The sequence below is a fragment of the Engystomops pustulosus genome, chromosome 4, assembly GCF_040894005.1.
Source record: "Engystomops pustulosus chromosome 4, aEngPut4.maternal, whole genome shotgun sequence".
In the NCBI taxonomy this organism is placed as follows: Eukaryota; Metazoa; Chordata; class Amphibia; order Anura; family Leptodactylidae; genus Engystomops; species Engystomops pustulosus.
The window spans coordinates 175,612,109-175,625,816 of record NC_092414.1 but is presented as its reverse complement, the minus strand read 5'-3'; the positions used below and the strand labels follow the sequence as shown (position 1 = coordinate 175,625,816).

The following is a 13,708-nucleotide window of genomic DNA, read 5'->3' as shown; positions in this document are numbered from 1 at the left end:
TCTGCCTAATCTACTATGATCATGTACATGGCACACTGGAACACAATGGGGCTTATTTACTAAGGGTCCGCGGCCGCACTTTAGTCAGATTTTCCGACATGCGCCGGCTTTGATGCGAAAGAAATCGAGGGGCAGGCTGTCTGACGATCCGACGGATTTGGACTGAGCGCGGGATTTAACATTCAAGTTGTGTCGCAAGATAATGCACTTACATGCACCAGGAAGAAGGTGAACTCCGCCGGACCTGAGAGGGGAAGCGACATATGCAGGATATCGGGAGCACGATCTTAGTGAATCTCGGCACAGGGCATGATCGTCGGATAACGCACTTTCTGTGAACTGCTCCGGACGAGAAAGTAAATGTGCCCCAATATGTCATTACCTCTCAAGGAAACCTAATATGCCTGATAAGGAAAAAAAGAAAAAAGCGAACCAGCACAACAAAAGGAGGTCCACGGCTGTGCTATTGCCAAACTTAGCATTGTCACGCAATAAAGAAGACTAAGAACAAACACAAGGAACAATCTGTTAACGCGCTTCAACGATAAACGTCTTAATCATAACCTTTAAGACTTTATCGTCGAAACGCGTGTTTGTTCTTAGCATTGTCATGCAATAAAGAAGACTACGTTTGGCAATAGCACAGCCGTGGACCTCCTTTTGTTGTGCTGGTTCGCTTTTTTCTTTTTTTCCTTATTTGTACCAGACGGCTATGGATGGAACTTTGTTCGTGCACCAGGAGGTGGCCGTGGACCGTGCAGCCTGGAGTGATTAGAAGGTCGGGTGAGCTGGTTCTTTTCACTTTTTTCTACTGCCTGTAGTTGGAGTGTTATTTGCGTTTAATATGGCTGATACTGACATAGCAATGCAAAGAGAATACAGAGCAGTATATCTCTGCACACCAACTGTGTGACTATACTATATACTCAATACTTAAAGTACAAGATATATATGCCTTGTACTTTATCTTTTGTGTTTTTCACCCCATACATTCCATAACTTTTTTCATGCAGAACAGAAGAAAAAAATACATTTGTCCAGGTATTGTTTGTAAGCAGAGATGAGCGGACGCAATGGTCGGGTTGGGATTTGGCGGCCTGATCCAGGCATATTGCCGGATTGGTGGGCGAATAGGCAATCCAACAAATTAACACACCAAGTAATTAGCCTTGGCTATGATGGGCCAGGGGGTAGCCAAACAATGGAACAAGCCAATGACATCATTTGGCAGTCGTAAATATATTGGACAAACAAGCAACGACCTGGACCATATTTATGACCATACAGGGGACAAAAGAAAAACAGGACAAACACGCAGGACAAATACGGGCCACGGATCCGTTGTTTACAGCTTGTATAAAAGTATGGGCGAGATTTATCAACGCTTCTATGCCATTTTTTGCCGTAGAAGAGCTGATATAATAGCAAATTCTTGCGCAGTGCACTGTGTCCTTGGAGGTGTAGAGAGTTGCGACCACTGGCGGAGTGGTCAGTGTCTGCCTACTTTTCTATGAAAACTACCTTTCACCCAACAGCCGCACCAGCCGACAGATACATCGATTGGCCTAAGCGTGGCTGCTAGTGCGCCGGCGTACAATAAATCTCCCTCTATGTGCTGTGCGTATATAGCCTTACTGTGTAACATTACATCAGGCAGAGGGATGGAAAAAAGCTGTGGGAGCGGGCGGGAGGGGATACAGTGTAACAACATGTGAAGCTACAACAGGGAGAGGCTCTGGTAACACCCTCCAAAGCCCTTGTGACTCAGTAGCATAAATTTAAAAGCTGAAATTAGAAACAAGGAGGCCATGGATAGTAAATATAAAATGATTACAACAGTCACGGTGCCTGAATTCATGAGTAAATATCCATGGTTTATCCATGCTTGATTTAAACGGTAGATTTCCTAAGTAGCCTAAGTTTGTTCGTTACTGTATCAAGTGAGATTTGTCACAGTGTTACACATGATCCCCAATTATTCCAGGATAATGGAAGAAGGGAGCTTGGCTGGTATAGAAAATACTCCTCGGTAGATGGTGACACTACAACTTGTGTTCCCCTAGAGAAATATGTTAATATAATGATATCCTGGAATTGAAAGTGGCAGAACTAATGTTCCTTGAATTGTTATTCACATTTGCTCTGATTGTTCATAAAAAAATAATCTTAAAAGAGTTTGCCTTCCTAGAAGTTTATTTTTGGAACTAGTGATAATAATGTAGCAGTGTAGAATGAGACACAGTTATGCTATATCTGTCGTGTAGAACAAACTTTTCAGGATTATTATCCCTCTATCACAAAATATTAGAGTAGGAACTACACTACACTAGGTAGCATCCTTCAGGAACCTAAATAACCTAGATCTGGCATCAGACTGAAGATGGATGCACGTCCTTGGTCTGTGAAAACCCTCATACCCAACCACACATAGTCCAGTGGATGGAAGTCCATGCATCACAACAAAATATGATGTATGGAGTCGTGGTCTGCAAGGAGTCCTGTATTGATGATGATGCCGTTCGACAACCAGACAGGGAGTCCTTGCATCAAACTTCTGTATGATACAGTGGTATTATGATAACATCTGGCACTGCAAGGGTAAACCCCAGCTTTTATTGTAACTACTCAACCATAAAAAACCTTTTCATGACGCTTGAGCTTGGCTTGAGAAAGCGCTACTGAGCGCGAAACGGCCCCGTTGCCAAGCCTTGTTTCTCCCTGCATGTGTTTTTTCGCCTAAATAAAGGACGCTACACTTTTCTACCAAGTGGGTGAGTGCCGTTATTCTCTTCTATGCGTTCCTTTTCATGACACAAAATGCAACTTTGGAAAGCAGAGGTTTTGGTGGTTTCGCTCTATGAGCTTGTGGCTCAGCTGTTCTTACTACTAGATGCCTCGAAATCAAAATAATTGTGATTGAAGGTGACCAGGGCTGCAATAGCAAGTTGATGTGTGTGGCAAAGGTGGCATCTCGTGACCGGCACTAAGCTCTTCAGTGTGACCGACACTACAAAATTTTTCTTACCTGTTTATAGTGTGTATAGCATGCTACTCTTCATAATAGACTGGGATGGCCTATAATATATGTGCCAAATTATTACAAGATATGTACCTTTAAATCATTGTGGCACATCTCAGTCTGGTACATGTACCAGAAAGTTTCCTTCTGCAGGTGTGATGAAGTACAGCTCACTAATGTTGACTTTCAGAAAAGTGGTGTGAGGGTTAAACGAAATGGAGAAAGGAGAAATCTTGGTACAAAAATAAAAAAAAAATATATAAAATTTATACAAGACAGTCAGCCGTGTTACCATTGTGTGAATCCATGCTTCCTGCGCGGCTTCCTGCACATGCTTCTGCCCCCACACACCAGTACATGTTCAATGAGCAGCCTGCGCGCACCGCAACGGCTTCAGCCTCGACTCCACGACACGTCCATCTGTCAGGAGATAAAACACTAGATTACAAGAACCGCATAGTCAAGATGAATGTTACTCACCAGTCCACATATGATCTGGAAACACGGAAAAGTGAAGGAGGTGACCGCCATGTAACATGGTGGATATATGTAGAGATATCTCTACTTCATAAACAGATGAAATGATGACATGGGAAGACTCCTACTGGGTATAGATTGCAGGAGCAGTCAGATGAATAATTCATGCTCCTAGTCCTGGCTGCACGGCAATGGAGTAAGGCTTGTCACATCCAAGCCTTTCATCACCTACAGCTAAATCCTGTTTGGGTCATGTCCAACATCCTGTTCTGTATATGTCACACAGGACTCCACTCATATAAGTGAGTGTACCTTTGGTTTCCATTGGACATGAATAGGCAATGATACATATTTTGTGATAAGTAGGTCCCAGCTGTCATGTAAACAGGGACCATTATATTATTATAGCATTGAATCATTGATTAGGGGATAACAATGAGATCAGCCGGGGTCTGACTGCTGGGACTTCCACTGATCACAAGAATGGACCCCGTAGTTTGCAATAATAACGTTTCCTTTCTCACTGAGTGAATGAAGCAGCAAGTTAAAGGAAACCTACCACTTGTAGTGGCAGGTTTCCGATGGCAATATCGGGCACCAGCTCAGGGTGAGCTGGTGCCGGAGCTTATTTTAGTTAGTGTTTTAAACCGCGGTATCGCGGTTTAAAACACTTTTTAAACTTTATAGCCGGCGCAGGCAGGTACGCGCTCAACGCTACATAGGAAGTGAATGAGAGCCGCGTGCACGGTAAGCGCCGAGCGCGTACCTGCCTGCGCCGGCTACAACGTTTAAAAAGTGTTTTAAACCGTGATACCGCGGTTTAAAACACTAAAATAAGCTCCGGCACCAGCTCACCCTGAGCTGGTGCTCGGTATTGCCATCGGAAACCTGCCACTACAAGTGGTAGGTTTCCTTTAAGCATAGTACAGGGGTGTCAGAAATTGGCCAACACAACGCTTGGCTTTCTCTCACTGTCATAGAGCATGGATGTACGGTAAGTGCCGTAGATACCTGAGTGCTGTGCTCAGCAATTCCCAAAACTCCCACAGTATTGAATGCACCGACAGAAAACAAGCTCAACCTGCTGCTTCATTCAGTTAGGCCCCTTTCACACTTGCGTTTTTCACGCGCGTTTTGTGCGCGTGCTTTTGACGCGCAGAACTTGCATTGCACTCTGACCCATTGTAACCAATTGGTCTTTTCAGACTTGCATTTTTTTTCACGCACACACGCGTGTTTTTTTTAACGCGCGTTTAAATCTCGACATGCTCTACTTTTGCAAGTCACGCGCGTGAAAAACGCACCATACAAGTCTATGGAGATGCATCAAAAACGCATTGCACTCTGAGACACTTGCAAGTGCAATGCAAGTGCAATGCGTTTTTCACGCATCAATTGCCATAGAAAAGATAGAGCTCAGTCCTGAGTCCATTTCACGCGCGTTTTCTGCGCGTGAAAAACGCATTGAAATTGCATTGAAATTGCATCAAAAACGCGCGTGAAAAACTGAGACACTGAACAAACTCTGACTGAAAACTGATTGCACTCTGATGCAAAATGCGCGTTTTTCACTGACCAAAAACTGATCGCACCCTGATCAAACTCTGACGTGAAATGCAACGCGAGTGTGGAAGAGGCCTTAGGGTGATGGCACATGTGGCGTTTTGAATGCGTTTTTGGCCCGTTTTAAAGCAGTCAGTCAAAAAATACAGGCATGCTTTTTTGACCAGTTTGAATTAAGTTTATTGGTCAAACCTGTCAAAAAACAGATGCATTTTTTTGAATGCATTCGGTTTTTTAAAGTGCTTAAAAACGGGCCCAAAACGCATTCAAAACGCCACGTGTGCCATCACACAAAAAAGGACCCCATGGAGTACGTTCTTGTGATTGTGGGGTCCTAGACTGTGGACAGACCTAGCTTCTAGCACCCATGCAAACACCATGGGGGACAATTTGCTATTTTTTCAGACATCCACATCTGGAAACTTATGACAAATCCAGCGCTCCACTAAAAAGCAAACCAACATGGTGAACTTGGTAAAATGGCAACAAAAGTCACAAAAACAAGGCAACAAGAATAAAAAAAAGAAAAATAGTTTGATAAATGCGCCCGCCCATAATTTACCTTTAGATAAAGTGCACAATGTCAACAGCTGCGGTCAATGCTGACTACTTACCTCCAAAAATCTTAAAGATGATCAAAAGTTCACAAGCATCCCAAAAGAGTACCAAAAAATAACAGCATGCCCAGCAAAAATCAAACCCTCAGACCGGTTTCCCACGTGCTGTTTTCGCCACGTTTTTAAACACATCAAAAGCGCAAGTGGGAGGGGGTTTGGCCAAAATGCATAAGTGTTTCCAATAAAACGCAATGAAATGTATGTGCATTTTTTGCCGAACCCCTTCCACTTGCGCTTTTGATGCTTTAAAAACGCGACGAAAACGTCTCGTGGGAAACCGGCCTGAGGACGCATTCCCATGTGGTGTTTTGGTTGCACTTTTAAAAGCATCCAAACCGCAAGTGGTACAGGGTTTGGCCAAAATGCATATGCGACAAAAACACCCAGTGGGAAAGCGCCCTAAGACTGCAGTCACACATGGCATTTTTTATTGCTTTTCTGATGATTTTATTTTGGATGTGCGTTTTGGACACTGACATGTTTAATACTAATAACCTGCATGTAATTTCCTGTAACAAACAAGGTTTTGGCTTTCACAATGCAACCACGCATCAAAAAATGGAACCAAGAGCGCATCAAGAAATGCCACCTGTCAATGCAGCCTGAAATGGAAAAAAATTAAAGTTCTGGCTAATGATTTTTTTCTTAATTTTAGAATTTTTTTTGTTAATTTAATATCACTAGAAACAACCTGGCCCGCAGAATATAGATAATATGTTTTTTAATTTTTATGGTGAAACAGACACCAACCAAAATGTACAATTACAAAATGTACAAATGTCTCACAAAAACAAGCCCTCACCCAGATATAATGACACAAATACTAAAGACAAATCTTAGAACCAACAATAAAACAAGTTGTAAATTGAAGAACTAGAAAGGACGTGTCCTTCAGGATCAAACTTTCTTCTTTTATGAAGGGTTTTATGATGGACCAATGGGTAACATAAAAACGGTTAAAGGTGAAAGCCCCTTTGGGTGCGGTCACATGATGCTTTTACATTTAACAGCTGAGTAGAGGAGATTTGGCTTATTAAAAGATGATTTTATAATGAATAATGTATGAATTGACTAGATAAAGGCTGGGATGGGATCCTCGTGAGCTGCTCCAACAGGTAGTAGTGACAGGACTAGTGACACAGACCTGATGACAGGTGTCCTTTAACACAAAGTAATTAAAGGGAACCTGTCATCAGAAATAGATCAAATTAACCACTACCAGTATGTTGTTAAGCATTTCAACACCTTCCAGATCATGTTTCTTTCATGTTCCAGTGTGGTGGCATCATCCAGAAAATCTACTTTAAAGGGCACCTACCACCACAAATCTACCTATAAAGGTAGATCGGGTGGTAGGTGGATAAATGGGACGTGAGGATAGCCCTTTTAAGGGCTAATCCTCACGTCCCCGCAATTTTTTTGGTAACTTTTATGAAACGTTTATGCTAATTTTATTATGCGGCTACTAGCGGGGGGCGTGGAGTAGCCGCCTCGTGTAACCTCGTGTAACCTCCACGCCCCCCGCTAGCCACTTTACCCCTCCTACTCATCATCTTCGGCGAACAGCTGCTCGTAGCTGCGCGCCCTCGTCCAACGATCCGGCAGTCTGCGCATGCGCAGAACAGCAGGCCCACGCCTGCGCGGTCACTGCTCCGAAGCCGGGGCTGCACAGGCGCGGGCCTGCTGTTCTGCTCATGCGCAGACTGCAGGATCGTCGGACGAGTGCGCGCAGCTACGAGCAGCTGCGCGCCAAAGATGGTAAGTAGGAGGAGAAAAGAGGCTACGTGGCGTGGAGTAGCCGCCTCGTGTAACCTCAGATGTGGCTACTCCACGCCCCAGTAGCCGCATAATAAAATTAGCATAAACGTTTCATAAAAGTTACCAAAAAATTGCGGGGACGTGAGGATTAGCCCTTAAAAGGGCTATCCTCACGTCCCATTTATCCACCTACCACTCGATCTACCTTTATAGGTAGATTTGTGGTGGTAGGTTCCCTTTAAAGTGAGATGTAAATTGGTTATAGGCGGAGGCGGAGATTTTAGCACTGAGGTCAAGCTCTCTCTTCCTCAGAAAGCCCCTTCACTGTAATTGATGGTCCTTCATCCAGAGACCTCAATAACCAGATCTCCTGAAGTCCGATTAATGATGTCAATCACAGAGGAGGAGGCGTACAGAGTTGTCCACCTTGACTTTAGTGTTAAAATCTCCACCTCCTTGACTTTATAAAACCACTTTACATCTCACTATTAAGTTGATTTTCTGTATGATGCCATCACCAAAGTCGATGAAAGAAAAAAACAAAAGCTGAAAGGTGTCACAGTACTTGACAATATACAGGTAGTGGTTTAATAGGCCAATTTACAATGATAATAGGTACCCTTTAAGCAAATCTCCTCTCCACAGCTGTTAAATTGAAATGTAAATGTAACATATGACAGCACCCTCCAGGTAAGGGATTTCTTTCTGATCTCTATATTGAACTGCTGGGTATCAGTGATAATAGCTGCACTAGGGAGAGCCTTACAGCACCCCCAGTGGACAGTCAGGGAATACAAGGTGATCCAACCAAATGCTTTAGGAATAACCTAAAATACTAAATCAGATAAACTGCTGGCTGAAATGCACTGCTTATATATATATATATATTGATGCACTCAATACTACTACTAATATGTATGTAGTTGCTCAATACTGCACTCATAGACATCTCCCCCAGGTACACGCACACTCGGCACACTGCTGCCAAACACTGTTGATGCCTCACATGGCGTTTTTGGTCAGTTTTTAAGCATGCTTTTTTTAGTCTGTTTAAAAAAGCATGCACTTTTTATTGTTTACCATGCGTTTGGCCGCTTAGAACTTGTTTCTATATATTAAGAGGCATTAAAAAGGACTGAAAACGCATGCTTAAAAACAGACCACAAATGCCATGTGTGGCATCACCCTAATAACCCAGGCAGTGGTGTGATAGCTAATAATAGAAAATGAAAGAATGCATATACATGAAAGACACGGCCGACATGTACACACCCAGAGCTTTGTACAGGTTCCTCTTTTATAGGTGACTGTGCAGAGACACAGAGATAAGTCAAATACAACGCACCTTTACTAAACAGACTTTATGGCTTGTTTGCTGTATATGTCCTTTATGGATCCTATTGCTGGGCTCCTAAGGATGGATTCACAGGAACATAATGGGTGTCTGTAAAGGCCTAAGGCGCAGGAGAATGAGCAGTGTCTGAAGCTATAAGGCGACATTCACATCACATTCTTTGGACACGTTCAGTGTAAATGCTCCTGGATACACGCTGAACGTGTCCATAGACATATACTAACATCCTTTGTGCCTCCATCTGCTCAGTATACATCATATTCAGTAGGACACACTGGATGAAAAAATGCAGCATACTGCACTATATCCTCCTGCTCTCTGCTGGAAAAAGCAGTATGTGATCAGTGGAGGCCATAATAGGGACGGATGCCACTGTATGGCATCAGTACCAGGAATTCGCTGAACGTACACTGTGGGTGTTTCCACCTTGATTGTAACTGTCCAAATAAGAACAGTGACATCACATGAGACACCAGAAACATTGTCAGCAGCAAATCACTGTTTGCTGCAGATGTTCATACCTCCTCGCACTTCCAGGGGAAAGGAGCCGGAACAGAAAACGTAATCCCAAGTGGTATACACTGCTCTCCATTGTAAGGATGTATCAGAAATCCGCAGGGAAATAACGAGATATGAATCTATGATTTGCATCTGCTGTTCAGATGCAGGACTCTATACACATCTACATGCAACAAGTTTTATTGTTAGTTGGCCACAGTGGACAACCCATAAGCACAAACTGCAAATTATAGAGAAGGCCTCATTCCAGATGTGTTTGAGTAAATCCTGATCTATTTTGCAGCCAGGTTTTCCTGAAGTTTCGGGGTCTTTCTTTTATCCATATTTTCCCTAATTATCTATAAACACTCATTTAAGCAGAACTTTTATCAAACTAACCATACCTTAACTTAAATGAGTGTTTCTAACCACTTAGGAAAACACAGTATACAGCTATAAAAAAATATGATGGTGAACAAACAAGCCTGCAGTTTGTGTAAGACAAGAATATTTCATAATAGAAACTTATTAGGCAAATTTCTTTTTGCCCATATTCAAGGCAAAACAATACATTTTTAAAAAATACCCCAGTTCCTCCTGAGATCTACTTCCGATATATACCCTGAAACAATCCTAGGCCGGTGTTCACATGCCTCTTATGTGCTGAGATGAGGGTCAGTGGTTCTGTAAACCACCCACATCCTCTGGAGTTTTTCTACAATATCACCCAAGTGATGCACAGTATTTGCATGTGAGACTGCTATAAACTGGAATGCTTTGTGGTAAGAGAGGCAAAGCGAGGGCTTCGTCCTGCGCCAAATGATATCATTGTATATTACTTTCTGATTCGTTCCAGCTTTACCAAGTCAATGCATTGAAATCAAATCCTTCTTTCTAAAACCACAGCTCTGCAGATGGCTTTATACCGTCTACTACAGAGCTCCAGTGTGGCCACCATTAGGATTATATCTATACACTCTGGCGGTGAGGCACTACAAATCCCATCATATTCCATGATCCCTAGCTTCCACATTATTGTCAGATCTATATACATGCAGAATATGGTCTGTGATGGAATGTGAGATAAAACTGCTTTCTCCTATAGGAGGAGGTGTAGTAAATGCAACACATTTCCAGGAAGGGGTTTCTCCTGCACATAGATGTGTTTAGACCTAAACGCTTGCATTCGGGATCTGCATTTTTCGGGGTTTGCATTGTTGACCGACAAAATACACATTGATAGTTCCCGAATGCAAGGTCTAAACACATGTGCGCTCAGGAGTGATGAGCTGGTATTGCATTTCTAAACCTAATGAAAATAAGATTGACTATGGGGCTACCAGAAATAGCTACTATTCACTATACAGAAAAGTTGGGTTAAAATGCCACTGATTCTGCTACAAAGATCAAGTAAGTAACGAGTCTTAAAGGTGTTGGCCACTTTTCAACGAATCTCTTCCATTAGACATGTCTCTGCATGCATATGTAACTACCTTTTTCTCCTTTGATAGCTTCCCCCTTCCCCATGCTGTCCTCTGTAGATATACAAAACCTCCCCTCTCTCATTGCTCCAGCCCCTCTTCACTGACAGACACAGGCAGAAGGAAGAGGGAGCAGAATGATTCATAACTCTGCCGCTGCAGCTCCTCCTATTCATCAGTGCTCACACATATAAACAAAGAGTCACTGAGAGATACAGACAGCACTAAAGTAAATAGCAGGACTTCTGAATCACTTGATGAACATTCCGGGATTGTTATTAAGGCAGTAAAGGAACATGGGCAACTCATGTAAAAGAGTGGCCAACACCTTAAAAGCCAATGTTCCCCTGTAAAGAAGCATACTCAAGAGAAGAACTGGGAAAAGTTTTTTCTCTTACTAGAAGAAAAATAACTTGCAGATTTTTGTTAAAGGATCACTGCCCCCAAGACCTAATGTGAGACTAATCCGAGTGTATGTAGTACTGTACATATACATTACAATAATCTATTTCTCATGAGAATAAGATAAATGATCTGCAAAGACGAGGAGCAGACACTGTAACACCACAGCCACAAAGAACACAAAAACTGCAAATAAAATGTTGCAATACTGAAGCTTTTCTGCAAATTCTTATTTTTTTCCTTTTCAGAGAAATAGAACTAGGAATTTACCCAATTGTAGGAAGAGGTCACATTGCTGCATTATTACCATCCTAGGAATGGGGTGGACCACAGACGTGTAGAGAAGATCTGAGCCCCTGGACCTGAACATTATTTTTGTCTACCTTTGAATTCAGTAGAGGAATGTCTGATCCACAGAACTCAGAGCAGGTCCTGTTCTGTCTTTTCTAGTGTCATGGGCAAATGGGCCGACCAAACACGTTGATGACACACGGGTCGATTGTTTGAAGAATACACACCAGTGTTGGTACTTCAGCTCATCTGCACAGAGATGAATGGATTTTAGCTGCAATACCACACACTACCACACATGGTCAGGGAAGTAGCTGTTTTTGGAAGAAAGTCTTTCAACCTCTGAATAACCCCTTTAACTTTCAGATCCTCACCGATCAGGACAGTCTGTAACTCTTTACATTTTTCCCTTCAGGTCTGAACTTTCAGCCTCCCACTGTGCAGAGAATTGCACCATTTTTATTCACATGTTGTGGCTGGGGGGCGCTACTGAGCAGCGAAAACTTAAACATGGCAATGCAGTTTATGAATAACCATGCTATATGAATATACAGCAAATAATTCAGAATTTTTCAGTCTTAAAAAATCCTATCACATGGGTCATGAAAAGTATTAGAAGACAATCACAGCTTCATTTTTATGATCAGAGATTAAAGTGAACCTGTCACCAGGAATGTCATTTTTAGCTGATGACAAGTTCCAATAGCTTACGCTATGCTTATTTTAAAAATGCCTTTGTCAGCATTCCGTGCTATTTCAGTACTTTATAAAAGTTTATAAACTTATAAAACTTTATTTCACATTACCTCGCTCCCTGCCAGCAGCGTGTTATGAGTCCCTGTGTAGGGGGCAGCTGCAGCCTGTGTGTGTCTGTGTCAGTCTACTCTCCTACTCAGAAGGGGATTGTGTGGAGTACCGGAAGAATGCATTGAGACTGCGACACATGCTGCAGCTGCTCCTCCTCCTGGACTCACCACATGCTGCTGGCAGGGAGCCAGGAAATGTGAAATAAAGTTTTATACAGTACTGAAATAATTAACAATGCTGACAATGCTGGCATTTTTAAAATCAGCATTGCAAAGGCTATAGGAACCTGTCACCAGCTAAAAATTACATTCCTGGTGACAGGTTTGCTCTAAAAAAGGATTTGCTGGAAAATAAATTTATACCCTATAAACATCTGAATGTTTGGGTACAACTGAACTGGGGGATCAGCTATACAAGAAGCCCCTAAAAGGTTAATGAATGCAACATGCAAGGCTCAGTTCACACCTGTGTCTGTGCTCTCCATTCTAGGAGAGAGCATAATGCAAACTAAAATAGGTCTTCCGTTCAACTTCTGTTCCCCATTGACTTCCATGTACAGAAGTATGCAAATAAAGCCCAGGGCCAGTAGGAGGTGCATCTGATTTGGTCCTTTGGGCAATCTCCTATTGATACGAGGCGGAGGGAGAATATGTCAGGAGCACTACAAGCTATGGTCCTGCCCCCAGTGCACTGAAAGGCTAATTAGCATAAAGATATAAAGCTCAATATTGTAAGCAGCTTATGTAGTGCTCTAAATGATGTTAGTTTTGCTTGTGGGGTGACATGGGAGCTGGTCCACTCCCTTTAAATCCAGGACACTATTCTATGAAACAAAAGCGAACAAACTGGGCCTATGAACCCTCCTTACAACTCTGTTACAAACTCTAACAAAAACTTTACTCCATGATACTTGATGGAACTTTAACTGTTCCATTCATATTTATTTTCTAATGGAAAAAAAGTAAGGAAAAAAATAAAAACGCCGCCTCTAGAAACTGCAAAACAAAAAAAAAATACTCAACTTACCCCGATAATAACCAAAGGGAGTAAAACGCCACACATAACAAGATGTATAAAGTAAAATGCAGGATAATGTACTGTCTGTATGACATGGGTCTCACTGTATATAAAGTCATTCATCCCAAAAGTCTGGATCTGGTGGCAAAGCCTGGTGTGTACAGTACCCTAGCTAGTCATAGCAATGAGACATGGCCACATAAAGCACTATAGAGGAGCCCTGAGTGATGCATGTACATGGATAGCCTCAGTGCAGTGTCATGTCTGCCCATCTCCCCTGGCGCTGACTGACCTGTCACGTGGTGCGGCTCTGGCTGGCGGGAGCCCGGTCCCCGGTGCCGCGGCTGCAGTCAGTGTCACCTCACACTATGTACACAACTCCGTCCTCACTTCCTCAATCTTTCTGGGGAGGAGCGAGTGTCGC

General features: G+C 42.7%; 1 protein-coding gene across 1 annotated transcript in view; it reads right to left on the bottom strand.

Annotated features, from left to right (window-relative positions):
* LRRK1 (leucine rich repeat kinase 1) overlaps window positions 1-13,708 on the bottom strand; it is a 59,847-nt gene extending 46,139 nt beyond the window's left edge. The window contains exons 1-2 of the mRNA XM_072148616.1: window positions 13,577-13,708; window positions 3,312-3,439 (exon numbers count right to left, since the gene is read on the bottom strand). Of these exons, the coding sequence (XP_072004717.1) occupies window positions 3,312-3,378 (67 nt within the window). The 5' untranslated portion in view covers window positions 3,379-3,439; window positions 13,577-13,708. The remainder of the gene's footprint in view (window positions 1-3,311; window positions 3,440-13,576) is intronic.